The 16,431-nt window shown below is 40.6% G+C and overlaps 4 protein-coding genes across 8 annotated transcripts in view; 2 read left to right on the top strand and 2 right to left on the bottom strand.

Moving 5' to 3' along the window:
- The window catches only part of fancm (FA complementation group M), a 34,982-nt gene extending 31,807 nt beyond the window's left edge, over positions 1-3,175 (bottom strand). For 3 of the 4 annotated variants that reach the window (XM_029461107.1, XM_029461106.1, XM_029461108.1), the window contains exons 1-4: positions 2,243-2,951; positions 1,984-2,156; positions 825-902; positions 531-689 (exon numbers count right to left, since the gene is read on the bottom strand). In XM_029461107.1, the coding sequence (XP_029316967.1) occupies positions 531-689; positions 825-902; positions 1,984-2,156; positions 2,243-2,951 (1,119 nt within the window). Of the gene's footprint in view, positions 1-530; positions 690-824; positions 903-1,983; positions 2,157-2,242 lie in introns of all 4 variants that reach the window. The other variant, XM_029461105.1, reaches the window with a different exon arrangement.
- On the top strand, positions 3,008-6,305 carry iqcc (IQ motif containing C). Of its 2 annotated transcripts, none has more exons than XM_029461112.1 (5): positions 3,008-3,318; positions 3,571-3,714; positions 4,441-4,678; positions 5,345-5,466; positions 6,052-6,305. In XM_029461112.1, exons 1-5 carry the CDS (start codon positions 3,277-3,279, stop codon positions 6,085-6,087), a joined length of 582 nt encoding a protein of 193 aa, XP_029316972.1. In that variant the 5' UTR covers positions 3,008-3,276; the 3' UTR covers positions 6,088-6,305. The 2 variants fall into 2 exon arrangements, with proteins under 2 accessions (XP_029316972.1, XP_029316971.1); XM_029461111.1 differs by having other exon boundaries at positions 4,321-4,678.
- A 307-nt stretch (positions 6,306-6,612) lies between these two features.
- dcdc2b (doublecortin domain containing 2B) lies at positions 6,613-12,756 on the top strand. The gene is given in 17 exon segments (XM_029461348.1): positions 6,613-7,050; positions 7,256-7,548; positions 7,738-7,789; positions 9,176-9,246; positions 9,783-9,914; positions 10,030-10,164; positions 10,302-10,341; positions 10,496-10,561; positions 10,736-10,889; positions 11,322-11,431; positions 11,568-11,584; positions 11,586-11,634; positions 11,943-11,987; positions 11,989-12,015; positions 12,125-12,187; positions 12,268-12,345; positions 12,468-12,756. Coding segments are annotated over 16 exon segments (1,377 nt in total). The 5' UTR covers positions 6,613-7,050; positions 7,256-7,264; the 3' UTR covers positions 12,522-12,756.
- A 194-nt stretch (positions 12,757-12,950) lies between these two features.
- On the bottom strand, positions 12,951-16,155 carry tmem234 (transmembrane protein 234). Its single transcript, XM_029461349.1, has 5 exons — positions 15,966-16,155; positions 15,505-15,656; positions 15,347-15,413; positions 14,199-14,291; positions 12,951-13,874 (listed from the first exon to the last, which is right to left on the bottom strand). Exons 1-5 carry the CDS (start codon positions 15,976-15,978, stop codon positions 13,771-13,773), a joined length of 429 nt encoding a protein of 142 aa, XP_029317209.1. The 5' UTR covers positions 15,979-16,155; the 3' UTR covers positions 12,951-13,770.
- Between the last annotated feature and the right edge of the window lie 276 nt (positions 16,156-16,431).

Below are 16,431 nucleotides of genomic sequence, written 5' to 3'. Positions count from 1 at the left end.
ACAGTTCACGGACAATAAAGATTGACAAATGAATTAATATAATAAGTTCAGTAGTTTTTGGCATCAACACGAAAGAAACATTCTCTCTTGTTTACTTTTCATGCACTTTCTCGGTAACTAAACCAAAAATGTTCAGACTCTTGAAGCCTTTAAGATCCAAATTGTTACAATAAATGCAATTGCAAAAAAAAATATTATACCCACACTTCTTTTATTTTACCAGCTGTTCATATTAACTTTGACTGTATGTTTTGATCAGCTCCGGTCCGCTCCGCATGTTGTGAGACGCCAGGAAACAACAAACAATAATGACGACGAGATCGTTTCATTTTTAAATATTAAAAAATGTTTGGCTTACAGGAGTGATTGTGTAGAGAAAACATTATGTTGCAAATCAAAAACAACTTCAAGGAGAGAATTTGAAATCAAGCATATTCCTGACATTGAAAACATAACATTTTCCAAACTTTCAAGACTTTGGAAAAGGGAAGTTCATTTTCTAAATAAGATGCTAAATGACTTGTGCCTACCTGCAGGTAGCGTGCCTGGTGAGCAGAAAGGGCGTCTCCCAGAGGAACCACCACTTTCTCCACACTGCGCTGGTGGGAATGGGCCTGGATGTCTGGGCTCTCTTCTGAACGCAGCTCAATGTGGGAGATGAGCAAATTAGAGATCACTGTCTGCACCGCCTGCAGGGATGGAGTAATAGAGGGAAAGGTGGAATCAGATTTTAGAACATTTTAAATGGAGACTCTTTTATTATTATTAGGTCAAAAGGAGACAAAAAAGGATTTATAGACACAGATATGGTATATTGTTCTTACCTTTGTATCTCCCCCTGGAGTTGCACTAAGGGCCAGGATGCGGAATTGCAGAGTCTGGCTGCCGAGTTGTCTGATGACCTGAGTAACAGGGAGATGAGCAAGTACACAACATTGTTAGAATAGTTTTGCTATAGTCTTAATACTTTACTAACTAAAAGTGTTAGAATGCAAACCTGCAGAGGCATCCCCTGCTAGGAGATAGGAGTGAGCGATTAGTTAAAGGCCTCTATCACAGTAAGTATATTTACTCAAGTACTGTACTTAAGTACAATTTTGAAGTATTTGTACTTTACTAGTGTTTTTATGCTACTTTATATTTCTACTCCACTACAATTTGGAAATATTGTACTTTTTAATGCACTACATTTATTTGAGAGATGTGATGTTACTTTGCAAATTCATTTTATTCATACAAAATCTAAATGTTGTATTATGTTTATAAAGTAAATCAATAAGCTCCACCTTTACCAGCTTCAACATTAAAGTGGTGTAGATATTAAAGCATCAATAATATTTTTTCTGAAATGTACTTTTAGTACACTTTGATGCCAATACTTTTGTATTTTTACTTTGTAGATTGTAAAAGCAGGACTTGTAACAGAGTATTTCTAGACTGTGGTATTACTAATTTTACTTTATTTACTTTTAGATTAAAAGATCTGAGGTACTTCTTTCACCACTGATCCCCATATATGAAATATTCTGTAAAATCAATTAAGTAACTGTTAGATAAAATAACCAGATCTGAATGTTCATATCAGCTAATGAAGGAATGTAGTAATACCTGTCAAAACAAGATACTCCATTACACTGAAGCAACAAACCTGCTCATTGATCTGCAACATTGGTCACAATTGGCTGGAAGTACAACCACAGATATTACAGAGATAGCTTCCTTGGTATACAGTTGTGTCACATCACTCAATTCCACTAAGACATAAACTACCAAAAGTGAATAAAGTTTCATACTGCTGCAACAGACGTCTTACAGCCGCTTTTCAAGAGTGAGTGTTACTTAGATAGTAGATATTCTAGGTGGATTATCACTTTATTGTAGGTTCACAAGCAGAATTTGACTTGACAAGTAAAATATAACCTGAAAAAAAACTAAAACTGAATTGAATGACAAGCTGTGATAAGTAGTGACAGGTTTGTGTACCTGACAGTAGGCATGGTTGCCCAGCGCCTTGTGGGCTTCATCGATCACCACACACTTGATCTGCTTGGCCGGGCAGGTGTCTCTGGACAGATCGTTCACCATGACCTGAGGGGTGAGGAAGAAGACGCGCTTGGTCCTCCACACCTCCTGTCTGTGCTTTGCTGCTGTGCTGCCTGCGGAAAAGGAAACGGACTGCTTGTTAAAAAAAGGCTAAAAGAAGAAAGATGAGTGTCGTGGTTTTTGTGTCATGATTTTTTACCGGTCAGCTCAGCCATGTGTGCCTGTGGGATCCCCATCACTTTATAACAGGCCTCGATCTGCTGTGCCACCAGAGGTTTGGTGGGAGCCATGAATACAATCTTCCCCGATGGATACCAGCGGTAGAAGTTGTACATAACCACAGCAGCTATAAAAGTCTTTCCCAGACCAGTGGGAAGACACACCAGTGTGTTTTGAAACAGAGCAGCCTCTGATATCTTCAGCTGGTACTCCCTTATGGGATAGTTGGTGGGGTAAATCCATACCTTAGCTGAGGAGCTGTCAAAGCCAGGGAAGTCTGGATATATCTGCCCACCTGACGGTATGGGAGAGAGGGCAGTGCTCTCTGATCCTACAGGGTTGTGATATTGAATAGGGTTTGCATTATCATGATGTAGGCTCTTTTCAGCTTCATAAACAGCGACCACCATCAGATCATCGTCGTCAAAATCATCTTCATACGCAGGTGCAGGGTCCTCTGTCCTCACCTGGTTCTCTGTCCCGTATGAAGACCCATGACCTATTTGAGCCCATAGAGGGTTTTGAGGAGGGTATGTTGTAGCTACCTGCGCTGTGTTGCTTGGGGCTGTTTTACGCCGTCCACCGGCTTTCTTGGCATCTTTTTTCGGTTGAACAACTTTGTTTTGAGGGACGGATGCACCCCAAGTCTGGAACAACGTCTTCTGATTTGAACCATTACTCATTGTCATTAGTTGAGGCGGAAAACTTTGAGGAAAAGTGCCATGTAACGAGCAGCAACATTTCAATCTGAATACCAGACGGCACACAAACACAGGGTCACTTCCGCCCACGTGTTACCACAATATAACACCACATACATAACGAAGGGTTTACTCCACAGTCTTTTCGGTTATTTAGGTATAGTTACGATTGACGGCAATATATCAAACTAAGAGCTTAACCGCCAAACGTACGGTTACATATAACAAGGAGGCTTTTATTTTTTTAGTGTGACACCGGAACCAGATTAAACGTTTGAGTAAATCTCCCGCTCTCCGTCATGTTACCATAGCAATGGACAGAAGCAAATGGGAGAAGATACTCACCTGTTTTCAGGTAATGATGTTATCTTATTAGCATACTTTCAAGCCGTAACGCACCAAGGTGCGTCTTCATACCTGCAGTAATTCAGTTCAGGTGTGTTTGGCTAATTCGGGCTGTTTAGCTGCTTTTGCTAACTCTGGAAAATAGCTGCTACTAGAAGCTATTGTTGTTAGCATTGTTAGCAACTAAAGTTAGTTGTGTAGTTAACGTTAGGCTACCAGTGACAAGTTACTGTAGTTACTGTAACCCTGCTCTCGTTGGTAGGCATCTGCACGTGGATACTTGGTGAGAAACGAATTACGTCAAGCGCGAGAAGACTTTGAGGACATCGTGAAAGAAATTGATGGAGGCTTGACCCATGTAGAGTGGAGCGAGACGATCATCCCCATACCACACTTCAGACACACTGTAAGTAACTGTCACTGTTGTCAGCGTGTAAATAATCATTTAATCTCGGTGCTTTTCTTATGCACTCTGTGTTTATGCAGTGGTGGAGGAAGAATTCAGATCCTTTACTTAACTCTAGTTTAAACTTTTACTACAGGTACATGTACTTAAAGTATTAAAAGGGAAAAATGTCTCCTGTGTTTTAATATTATATATTATAACATTAGATTATTTTTATTTTATTTTATTATTATTATTATTATTATTATTATTATTACTATTACTATTATTACGACTACTACTACTACAGTAAAAGCAAAGCAAGTTTTTACAGTTTTAGGTAAGGTGTAGCATATTTTTTGACAATTTTGTATCAAACTGCAACCAATTATTATTTTTATTATGGATTAATCTGCTGATTATTTTCTCCTTTAATTGATTGATTGTTTGGTTTGTAAAACATAGTGTGAAATATCGTCACAATTATCCAGAGCCCTCTGAAATGTATCGGAGTAGAAAGTGGCATGTAAAGAAAAGACTCAAGTAAAGTACAAGTATCTCAAAATTTGACTCAAGTACAGTACTTGAATAAATGCACTTAGTTACATTCCACCTCTGCATTATTAGGATGGCCCATTTCTACGACGCAGCAGCTCTACCAGAAAACCTTCAAATCCAGGACTAGATGTCTGTGCCAGTCCCCACAGCCCATCATCATCATCATTGTTGTTGTTGTTGTCGTCACAAGCACGCTTATCAGAGGAGAGAGGAGATGATCGTGTCCTACTGGAGAAGATAGAAGCAGAGAGAGATGATTCACAAACCGAAGGACAGGCCTCATTTTCTAAGGACTGTTTCCACAGCAGTAATGTTAGAGGGGATGGAGAGGGACACAAAGAAAGTACAGTGGGGGAGAAAGATGGAGACTCCACCACTGTCTGGAGCAGCTTGGAGCTGGACATGAACAATGATCACTCTCACAAAGGTGAGAGTTGTGTACATAACAATAGTAGATAATCGATTATCGAAATTTGTGACAAATAATTGATGGATCAATTAACTGTTCAAGAACTCATCTTGCTGCGTAAGCACTGCAAACAATATCCATCTTAAAAAAGACATTTAGTTGATTATGGAATATATGCCTGGGCTTGCTTCAAATAGATTGAAAACTGCCAGTGAATTGACATTATGATTTATTAGTAGTTTTTTAAAGATTTTTGGCAATTTGGAGTTAGTATAGCTGAAAATAAACAGCTATGCAGCACCTATTATTAGTTTAACATTAATTAGGTCAATTATACAGTGACCTGCTTACATTTTTATTAAATAACTTCAAGAAAATTGTCTCAATGGGAGCAATAGCATTGCATGCAAGTTCATCAATCTTCCCACATTAGTAGTGTTTTCACTTGAAAATAAGCAAAAAGTATCAACCAAAATAAATTCTATTTACATACAGGATTTATGTTGAATTTACATTTGGAGGTTTAACTTAAAAAGAAGAGAAAAAGAAGCAAAACTAATTATTTCCTACAAGATTTAGGCAAATTTGACTTTTGTGTAAAATGCTTGTTGTACTGCAAACAGATCTGTCTATTGTAGAGTAACTGCATTATCGGTCATTTTGAATTTGCCGTCCTTCCTTCAGGTCCCCGGGAGTACTGCTTGGCTCAGGAGGTGCCCTGCACCCCAGAGGCCATGCGTCTCCATAGAAACACCCTGACCATGGAGCTGGTTTGGCTCCAACAGGCCATTGACAGCAGGAAAAAGGTAAGACGGAGGACATGTGGCGTTTCCATGCATTTATTTTATTTAGCAGTGGCAGTTTCCTGCTGTAAGACAATTTATTTAGTGACCTCAGAATTAAGTCAGTAAATAGGGTCCAAGAAACATCAGTTCTAGAAGAAATGCCTACATTGTAAGTACACAATTAACGTTAACGTCCTGATGGCTGTAAAGCAGCATGAATACTGAAGCTAAGTACATGTTTCAGCCTGTTTTTCTTCTTACAATCCTGCATTTAATGTTCATACACCTGTAATGCCGGTTCTTAGCATATCCAGGCTGCCTGCAACCTTTGCACCCAGACTGTGTACCAATCGAATTCCATAATTTATCTTTTAACTAAATGAATGTCCGCATGAATCCCACATCACTGCTCCCATGTAGCACCCTGCGGCTCCAAAGGGTGTAAAGGTGTCAAGATGTGGAAGAATGTGCACGAAGAACACTGCAGCTGAACTCAGAGAAAGCAGGATTTACTCATGCATGGGAATTAGCTCACCGGCGGTATAGCTAGGCAGGAACATGACCTTTTTAATGATTTGTTTTCCCCGTCTTTCTTCTCCTCTGCAGTACTTGTCGCTGAAGGATGGGCTGAGCGTATCCTGACAGCAGAAGTAATCTGAACTGGACTTGATAATGTGGGACTGAAGGCCTGATTGCTGTCAACTGAACTCGCTCAAGTGGCATCTTTTTAGGCTATTATTTTACACGTATACAAAGACACACTAAATAAATAGTCTTCAGTGGTATTTATCATGTGTTTGACGAAATCTGTACATTGTGTATTGTTTAAAAAAGAATAAATTGTATTTTTCTAGAAAGTATTCTTTCTGCTGTTGTTGCCACTGCTGATATTCTCTCATAACAGGAGAGAGGTAGTTACTGTTGTGTAGGAAGAAGGTTCAATGGGATTCAGGGCGGTCCCATTCTCCTAAACAAGGTTGTTGTGACTCACAGGAGCTCACATTTCCTCATTGGATCACAATGAATGAGCTCTCACTCATCACAATTCCTACAAATATTCTCACTGTCTCCTATTAGGTTGTCTTTTTGGTATTAAGGTAAGAGCAGCCACGGGAAGAAGCTTTTAAAGGCAAAAAGATCAAGTAGAAATGTCATTGCTCATAGAATTGTATTTTTAAAAGGTCACTTGAGATGTTTTTTATCACCTGCTGGGTAATGCTAATATGCATGATATGTGTCAAATATTTATTTGTGGGGAGGAAGATACAGACAACTGGGTGTAGAGGTTATCTTATTGATTCAGCTTACAACAACACAGCGACCCACCCATTCTCCCCTGCTCTGTCTCTTTTGTTGTGGTTGCTGCCGATGGTTTGGCCCACAAAGCCGGTCATTGCTGGCCACGCTGCCATAGCAACCAGGAAATACTCACCGCCGTCAGTGGAGTAGTGTGTGTGTGTGTGTGTGTGTTTGTGTCTTAGGGGGATAGAGAGAGCAGAACGTGGTGAGTGGGAGTCCAGACGGACCACAACAACACAAGAGACTGATTTTCACCTTTCGCCTTCAAATTCTCTCCTTTTCCTCGCTTTATCTTCCAGCTGGCTTGTGAGTTACTGAACAGTGTTTGTATTAATGTGTGACCCAAAGAATGTGCTCTGTGAATGTGTCTGGTGTATGAAGGTGGTCAGTAAATGCAACTCTAGGCTTAGTGAGTGAAATGATATGTACGTGGAGAGAATTTTGTAGTGTCTGTGGACATTTAACGGCCTTTAAAAAATAAAACAAAGTGTCTGTGGACTCTCAGTAACAGCTGGCTCAGATGGCTGCCAGCACCGCAGCCCCGACTCTCCTGCCTCCAGTGAAGAGCGTGATGGTGTATAAGAACGGTGACCCCTTCTACAGTGGGCGGAGGTTCGTGGTCAACCAGAGACAGGTGGCAACCATGGAGGCCTTTCTGACTGAAGTGACACAGAGCATTGGTGCTCCGCTTGCCGTCAGGACTCTGTACACCCCCAGACAGGGCCACAGGGTCCCAAACCTCCAGGATCTTCAGACAGGAGCCCAGTATGTCGCTGCTGGCTTTGAAAGGTTCAAGAAACTGGAGTGAGTACAAAAAAACATTCACTGTGCTTATATTAGGGATCATTTTAATCTACAGTTCCTCGAATAAGATGCGTTCTGTCTCTAAAATGAATTTACAATGAACCCTGACATACCTTTTGGTGTTTATAAAAGAGATGAGTTGCTTTTGGAAGGTTTTTCTTCATCATATCTGTTGTTTTTTGTGCATAGTTACCTGAGCGCAAGATCGAAAAAGCAGCCTGCTGGCCGTGAAGAAACCCAGGTAGGCTTTTATTTTGTCATGTGGGCGGCTTGCTTTTAAGGCCACCGGCAGAGTCCATCACTGATTAATCCCAGTCTAACCAGGAAGAAGGCACATCCAGGCCGCACTACTCAAATCCACGTTATCCATTTGACCTCCTGCCAAATCAAGTATGAAAATGACTGCAGGATTGTCCTTGCCTAATATCAGACAGAAAATGTCTCAGGATTTCTCATTACATAGACAAGCTCCCTTTAAATGTGACGACACCTTGTTATGTTAGCATTAGTTAGATCGGGGTCACCCTTTGCGTTTATTGTCCCATTGATGTCACTGGTTGTCATGTGAATTACCGGAAACAATATGCTAATGACTCAGGCGCCCTTTAAAGGCTCTCATGTGACATTAGATCCAGTAATTACAGCTGGATATCTGTCAGAGGTCAGAAATTCCCAGAGTATACCAGAGGTTATGATCATTTTCAAGAGAATTCTCTAAATGAATCTGTTCTAGCTTGTTTGCGGGGCAACACAGATGATGGTGGTAGTGTTGTGCAGGCAGAAGCTCTCTTAACATTCACCCACAATGTATTGTTCACATATGCTGACAAGTGCTTGCTTTGTACTCTGACCAGCTGGCAGGGATGACTGCTTGGTTCTTCAGACGCTGAGTGTGCTCTCAGTCTTAAGCCATCAGTGTTACTTTTCTGAAAAACATAAAAAGATAAAAGGAGCGGAGAGTAATTGTGTGTGCCTTGGGTGTCTGCCATTTGGAAAGCGAGAGTTCTTTGGTTTTAAAGTCTTACATGCCTGTGTTGTGGTTGCTGTGGAGCAATACTGGAAGTGTGTCCGTGTGTTAGTTGTGTTTGATTCAGCTGGCGAAACAAAGAGTTATGCTTCCACGCGCTGTTATCAGGGCTATGAGCTTGCCTGGACAGGCCTAATGCCTTTATTCACCGCCTCCTTCTCCGCTCGGAGACAATGTAAACGCATTAAACATCTGCCCCGTCAAAGTAAAAACAATAAGGGAAGATTATCAATGTCTGGTTTGTTCCGAGTTGATTTAGTCCAGCTACCTTATCGGAGGCAGACACGGATATTGGCTCCAGATTTCATCGATATGAGACGACATGAGCTTTGAGAGGAGCCCTCAGTTCAGACTGTGAACGTGCCTTTGAAGAAGACTTGGAGTGACGTTAGTTTCATTGGCAGCAGCACATGAGCAGAATAGTTAGTCATTACTCATTTAAGAAAACTGATTTTCTTTTTTTTCTGTGATGGCCGTGCGTCGTAATTGATGTGCAGGACATGGATGATGTGAAACTCATTTTCAATATCGCTGAGAAAATGACAACATTATGATGTTTTTGCAGTACAACGTATGTGACTTCCTGAATGTCTTCTGCAGGCCAAAGTGACCCAGAGGCCAAATGTTTCAGCCAAATGGAGGAAGTTTATACCTCTGCCTTGCATTATACAGTGAGTTGGACACATTACATGCAAACACACACACACACACACACACACACACATCATAAGTATTAGTCATGATAGACATGATGACATTCTTATAAGGAAATGGTTATCTTCCAAACTTACTGTGTTACTTTTTAGTACAATTTTCCCAGTAAGTCGGACAAAGATTGGGTCAGATGAATTGCAATAAATATAAACTTTTCACTTTGTGCGCCAACATCAGATCTAAGTTTGTTATCTGTCCAGGGAAACCAAAAGAGGTTACTTTGGAAGATACGCCCGTGATTTGTCTAATTCACACTGCAGTAATCTCAAAGCTGTGGTTGAGTTTAAGAATGTAGTTTTCCACAAAACAAGGATGATCATGATTATATATTGTGCTCCCTATCTCTTACATTGGAATAACATTAGTAGAGGATCTCGTCATGGCCAGTGTAGACAAGAGGCACAACAATAACTATTTCAGTGTACATATGGGCATATACCTTTAAAGATAGAATCTAAGAAATGTAAAAGAAAACTTTATACGTTCTGTTCAGCGTTTTCCGTAATGGAGATTTCCTGTGTCCACCATTCCGATTCATCATTCCTCGGAGCATGCAGCAGGACCTGGAGCAGATCCTGAGTCTGGTCACGGAGAAGGTCAGCTTACGGACCGGAGCCGTGCGCAGGTCAGTGACACTGATACACAGTCACACGCACACTCTGTAGAATACAAATACAATAATAGATTGAAGGATAGAATAGAAAAAAAGAATTCTCCCTGTAACCCCTGCGCTTTAACAGGTTGTGCTCTTTGGAAGGAGCGACTGTGTCCTCAGCTGTGGAGCTGGAGACTGGCCACTGCTATGTTGCTGTGGGAACCGAGAGGTTCAAGAAACTTCCTTATGTGGAGCTGTTGGTTTCAAAAGCTACAGAAAGGTATTGTTGTGCAAAGTCCTCTGTGAGTGTGTGTAAAGATGTGTGTTGATGTGCCGGCTGTTGTAAAAAATAAAATGATGATTGTCAGACTTATCTCTCAGTTTTTAAACATGACAAAGGTTTTCTTTATGTTGTAGATATTACCCAGGACAGAGAAGGCTGTTAAGGAGAAATGAGGTACGTTCAGTTAATACTGTAAATGTATTCACTTTACTTACTTCATGTCTTAAAATACAGTTTTAGCATCGTAACTCTGCAGACTACAGTTAATTTGCAACATGTCAGGTGCGAGTGACAGCTGTGTTCGATGTGTCTTGTATGTTTCTCTCAGAACAGGAAAGCTGGAAGCGGTCCAGAAGACCAGTACAGTGACTCAGCCCTCCTCGACTCCCCAGAGGTCCACTGTCTTGAATTCACACCACACGAGCTATTTAGGGGTCGTTAATTTGTTGGTGTATTGTGGCCTAACACGTTCAACACACCAGCGAGACAAACAGTGCAGAGAGAGTATTTTTATTTTGCTGCCTATAAATAAAAATGTATTTATTCAGTTGCATCCCATGAATTTCAGTCAGATGGTCGGAGGGTGAAGTCGACAGGAGATGAAAGAGCAGCTCCAGCAGAGCAGAGGAGCAGGAGAGAGCGAGCAGATGAGACGTCTGCCTTCTTCTCCAGGCCGGTCAAGATCAGAGGACAGCCAAGACCGCCACTCAGCAACGGATCTGGTTAGAAACTCCAACTTTATATATCCTTATATATACTTTTTACATTTAATATAGAAAAGTGCAGATCTCTGCCAGGTGCGTCTCCCAAACCAGGCGACTTGACAGTCAAGACGGTGGCAAATAAAACACAATTGGGGATTTGTTAATCTAGTATTGTGCCCGTCTTAAGTGGATCATAAAATATTGGGTGTGGAATTAATCTTAACTATTAAGCTATAACTAATACTAAACATTTGAGCCAGAACAAAGTGTGAATCAGCCCAACCACGAGAGGTTCTTGAGCATTAAATGAGCACCAGGCTGATGCATCCAGTAGTATGTGACATTAGTCGTGGACAGATACACACACACACACATGACCGAACACATGATAAGTAATAATGTTGTGTTAATCATGAGCGGCAGCAGCTTTTTGATTTCTGTTCATTACAGTCCAGCCCAGCGTGTTTAAAAGAGCAGCGAGGAAGAGAAGAGAGGAGGTACGAGGTGCCGAGGAGGTGCATGAGGATGAAAACACAGCTACAGAGCTTCCTGTTGACCAGGTTAGCCTTTCAGCCCTATGACCAATGCACTAATGATATGCTGTAATAATAACACAGAAGGAGGTCAATTAATTGCGGAAAATGCACGTTTAAAGACGAGGTAAATCTAAATCCGTCTCTCATTTTCTATCTAAAGAGAGTTGCAGAAACAGTGGGACGAGGAACTAAACAACCAAAACGATCCTCTGCACAACACACAGCAGGTAGGCCATGAATCAAACTATTGTTTCCATGTTCCATGTAAACCTGTGTCAAAATATGTACAACCACTGACCTTCACATTCATTCACTCTCAAGCACATGGTAGCACAATTCTTCTACAGTGGACAGAAACTGAGGGTATAATAAAGAAAAGATAAATAAATGTATGTATTTATGCATCATGGTGCCCTTGCTAGATTATAGTCTACAGTTAAAATATGAGTGATGAATATGTGACATATGTAATACTGTATTCTGCATGTGGGGGGGGGGGAAAAACATGTAAAACCTTATGTTTCTTTTTTTAAAGAGACATGCACACGTTATAGAGAGTGAGCAGCACAATGGGAGAGAATCACCCGCACAAACACAATGGAAAGCAGGTACAGTACAGTATATGTGAGTGGGTGGTTACTTTTATATAATACATGTGTCAAGGTTCAGTTTGTTTCTGTAGAAAAGGGTTCAGAATATGATATTTTTGTGCAATAGGCTCCGTCATCTGAACAAGACGGTGTGAAACAGACAGAAAATGATGCTAGGACTGAAATACTGGTAAACACACACACACTCACACTCACACGCACACACACACACACACACACACACATTGACATTGTGTCTCATTTCAAAAGGAGCCTGAGCAGAAGCAGACGTCTTCAAAGTCAAGGCCTTCGTCGTCCACCTCTCAGGGACAGAACGTGGAAGGAGAGGCAAGTTTACACACCTCACAGTGAACGGCGGCTCTTATCGGCATCGCCACAAACAGGTTCAATGACGTGTGCTTGATTGCTTTTTCTTTTACATTGTTTTAATAATGATAAATCTCTAACAGGAGAGCCCACAGGACGCCTTGTTAGCAGTAGAGCATCATCAGGAGGACCGGTGAGAGACGATTTACAGCAGACGACCCAGCGACTGTTTCTACGATGACCTAATGCGGCTAAATTAATGTTTGATTTAATTGGTAGTTCTTTAACTGTGTTGATGAGCCAAGCAACAACTTTTAATTTGTTATTTACAAAAATCAATAATGTGAAAAGGCTCAGACTAAATAAGAACGAGCGCTACAGGAGATGGACACCATCATAAGCTCCAGTACAATCCTACGTCTTCAATCCACCTTTAAAAGTTTGTTGTATTTTACAGCTGTTTATGATATTGTGTCCAACTTGTTTTACCGGGATGATTCTGATGCAGATATTGTTTAATGATGCAGTTTATTCCGTATACAATATGTACATAAGAGACAATATTTTTCAGACATTTTGAGCCTAAATGTATTTTTCATTTGCAGAAATCAGTTGTGGACAAAAAGTTGTGTTTTGCCAACAATTTATTAATAAGATATCAGCCTTACATAAACTGGATATATGCAACAATAACAAAGTCGTCTGTACAAAGTTTTGTCTCAATAAATACTGTGACAATAAAACAAATATATTACTATGTTCTGTTATTTCTGAAATCTGTACAACTTGTTCAGACATGTTCACAGAGCACACAACAGGGTAACTCACTATTAAAACCACTAAATCCTTGTTAATCTTCCTTCACAAAGAACTAATCTAACTGTAATACATCATGTATACAAGGCAGCTGGGAAAATGAGTAAATGAAAAACAGTGTTATCCTCCAGCAAAACAGCAATTTGTCCTTCCCTGTGTCCTGCTCTTCCCCAAACACACAGCACAGCGGACAGAAAGCAGCTGCAGTAAAATGTCCTCGTTAAACCAGGAGGTTACATCTAATTGGTCCGTTTCAAACCCCCAGACTTAAATTGCATGTGGTCTCTATGGCATAATCATAAATGCTAGTCACATGGCGGGGAGTACTTAAAAGTAAAAGTTAACAACCACCAACTTCTATGCAAACACCATAAATCTAGTCGAGTCTTGAGTTGAACCCTCCATGAACCCGATTTCCCTTCAACTCGGCGTTAACGTTTCTGGACAGGTCTTTTGAAGCTCACACTGAGTTCATTTAGACACTATTCTCCCCCCAGAAGCGTTGCTCTGAGGAGTCGCTGTCTGAATCTAAATTGCCCCCTCTAGTCCCGCTCCGAATCCGCTTTGGCCGCCTTTCCTCCCCTGCCGAGGAATCACTTGAAGGTATAGGAGAATTTGTTTTAATCTCCGTTAGTGTGCAGCCTGGGTCATATTCTGCTTCCCAGTGTCATCAATGGAGCTTATAACACACAGAGTGATGCCAGCCATGGTGAGAAACATTCCCGCGACAGCCTCTGCAGAGAGTTAGATGTGTGGGGGAGGATATGAAAGAAAATGAAAGTTAAAAAAACAAACAGAAAACAACCAGTACAGTATCTTTTCAAGGAGAGGAGAAAGACAGAGGAGGGGATTAACTGCTCCATCATGCCTTGGCATACCAGTCAAGTACTGTTGAGCAAACTGTCCTTGTGTCTTGCTTACGTAACGTCTCTGAACGAAGCTGAATGTTTGATCCTAAAGCTTGTAGCGTGCCCGATTTGTCTGTGTCAGTATCACTCACTGAGTGACTGCCCCACGGTGCTGAAAAGCAAGCTAGTGTATGAAAATGAGTCACTTACGTTTGCCTCCAAACTCTTCACCCAGTAACTTGCCAGTGAGCAGAGTGCAAAGGAAGGTGAGAGAGTTGGCCACAGGAACAGCAAGCGATATCTCTGGATAAGAGAAGTGGAGAGAACTAGATATAATATTCTGCTACCTAATGAACATACAAACACAGATGATGCAAACCTCTGTGCAAAATGGAAAATGACCCGAAGAGTTGCCAATATGTACCTGAATTATTAGTTCCAATGAGATCCATGTTGTTATTATTAGATATGTATCGTTTGACTAATATTAGAAAATAGTTGGAACAGTCCATTTGTTTTCTTTTTAAAAAACCTTGTAGAAATGTTTTTGTTTTTTTATAAATAAATTAATCTATACATTATATTTTTAGGAAAATCCTACTCATTGTGCCTTTAAAAGCTGCACATGCTCTCACAAGCGGGATGTTTCTTGTGCAATGTGGTGTGGGGTCAGTTTCTTGCCAAAACAAAAGCTGAATTTCATTGTTTCAGCGGTTTCTGTTTCAGGTATTGGTATTATTGTGCATGCTGACTCACTGTCACACAGTCATGGATGGCTTACTTCCTCACACAGAACTGAGCCATTGTTATTGTTGTTAGTATAACACCTGTGCTTTTCAACATGTCTGCTGGGAAATATCATTGCTCATAACTGAGGTGTGGCGCAGAATGATAATCTCTGACTTTCTCCTGCAATAATGATTAATGCTGATATATTTTACAAAGGTATGCCGAACGTAGAGGTGATATTTTAGTAGTAGTATATCTCAGAAAGAGAGTTTGAATTCTAAAAAAAATATATCAACGTAATATGACTGAGTGGGCAGGCAGGAAATACACCTGAGCATTTGGGCAGAGAGAGCTTTGTCACAGCAGACATGTTGTCTTGTCATAGCAGGAAAAGCACAGGTGTGATTAATAACATTAATGATGATTGCGTTGCATTAAGGTTAATCACTTCTAGGCTTCCAGTATTGTGCATGCTAGCTCACTGGCACACTCAATGGAACTACTAAACTATCAGTAATGTTATTAGCCACACCTGTTCTCTTTAAAATATCAGCTGGGAAAAGGTCATTCTGCCCTTGAGAAGCTACCGTCAGACAGTGATGCTGTTAGTTTTGAAGTGTGTGTCTCACCTGTGGTGGAAAGTGTATAATAGTAGACCAAAGAGCCACTCTGGTTCAGGAGAAATGGGACAAGGTACTGTGGGGAAACACAAGGAAGAAGGTGCAATTAAACTAATTGTACAAAAATGTAATTAAGCGACAAACAAAGAACGGATCTCAGGATTTACCTTGAGGTTTAGGAAAAGAAACTTGACTTCAGCCAGTATCTGTGAGACTCTGTTGTTGTGTTGCACATGTTCTATCCCCTCTGTGCCTCTCTTCAGGAAAGGGTTAGTGCAGCCCCACAGCACGGACACCAGCAGGAGGCTCAGAAGCTCCACTGCAACATAGGAGCATAACATACCATCACCCTGTCACTTCACATCCTCATACTCAGATACGCTTCTAGTATTGTTAAACCACATCCCGATAAAACATAAGAGTAGAGGAGTTAGTAGTCATATTTAGCTAGCTTCACGTTACTTCCCTAGCATTATCTCTAAGAAGTTAGCCATGTTTGGGTTAGTTCTGTGTTATTCGTGCTAAAGAGGAAGCATATACTTAGAATATATATTCGGTGTCAAAATACAAAATAAATGTTGGCAAATATCATGATTTGAGAGAATAAATGAGCTCGCTAGCCACTCACCTACGGTCACCATCGTGATGTAAACATTCACTGACCCTCGAGTCGCATTCAAGACTGTTCTTCAGCTCTGTTAGTGAACGTTACTTAAATGGCCAAATTCATAAACGGTTTTAAATATATTTATTCAGTTGAGTTATTTAGGGCTAAAAAAGGAATTAAATGAAGTACCGTACGGTTTTATGACGACGGTCTCATTCGTTAACTGCAACACTTTGCAACGTTTTTTGGCTTCTTGAATGTCAACTTGGAATGTTTCTATGTTGTGGCACCAAAAGGTACCAGCAGAGGGCGCAATAACTAACTCAACATCATATTTAGGATCATGCAACAGTCACCTCCACTCTTATCTTTGATTGTATTTTCCTTTGCCTTTAAATCTTTGAGGTTTCATATGATTTTAAACTTCCCCATTTCATATAATTGTGTCCTCTGTACAAATGACGCTTCATTTTAACAAACAGGTCAG

The sequence above is a fragment of the Cottoperca gobio genome, chromosome 22, assembly GCF_900634415.1.
Source record: "Cottoperca gobio chromosome 22, fCotGob3.1, whole genome shotgun sequence".
Classification (NCBI taxonomy): Eukaryota; Metazoa; Chordata; class Actinopteri; order Perciformes; family Bovichtidae; genus Cottoperca; species Cottoperca gobio.
The sequence above is the reverse complement of the archived record's forward strand: the minus strand, read 5'-3'. Positions and strand labels throughout refer to the sequence as shown.

What these genes read in the sequence shown, in the direction of transcription:
- iqcc (XM_029461111.1), top strand. Translation starts at nt 3,277, where the DNA reads ATGGACAGAAGCAAATGGGAGAAGATACTCACCTGTTTTCAG. An exon ending in TACCACACTTCAGACACACT is followed by an intron (nt 3,715 to 4,320) that starts GTAAGTAACTGT and finishes CTGCATTATTAG; the next exon opens with GATGGCCCATTTCTACGACG. An exon ending in CAATGATCACTCTCACAAAG is followed by an intron (nt 4,679 to 5,344) that starts GTGAGAGTTGTG and finishes TCCTTCCTTCAG; the next exon opens with GTCCCCGGGAGTACTGCTTG.
- tmem234 (XM_029461349.1), bottom strand. An exon ending in TTCTTTTCCTAAACCTCAAG is followed by an intron (nt 15,414 to 15,504) that starts GTAAATCCTGAG and finishes GTTTCCCCACAG; the next exon opens with TACCTTGTCCCATTTCTCCT. An exon ending in TTATACACTTTCCACCACAG is followed by an intron (nt 14,292 to 15,346) that starts GTGAGACACACA and finishes TCTCTTATCCAG; the next exon opens with AGATATCGCTTGCTGTTCCT.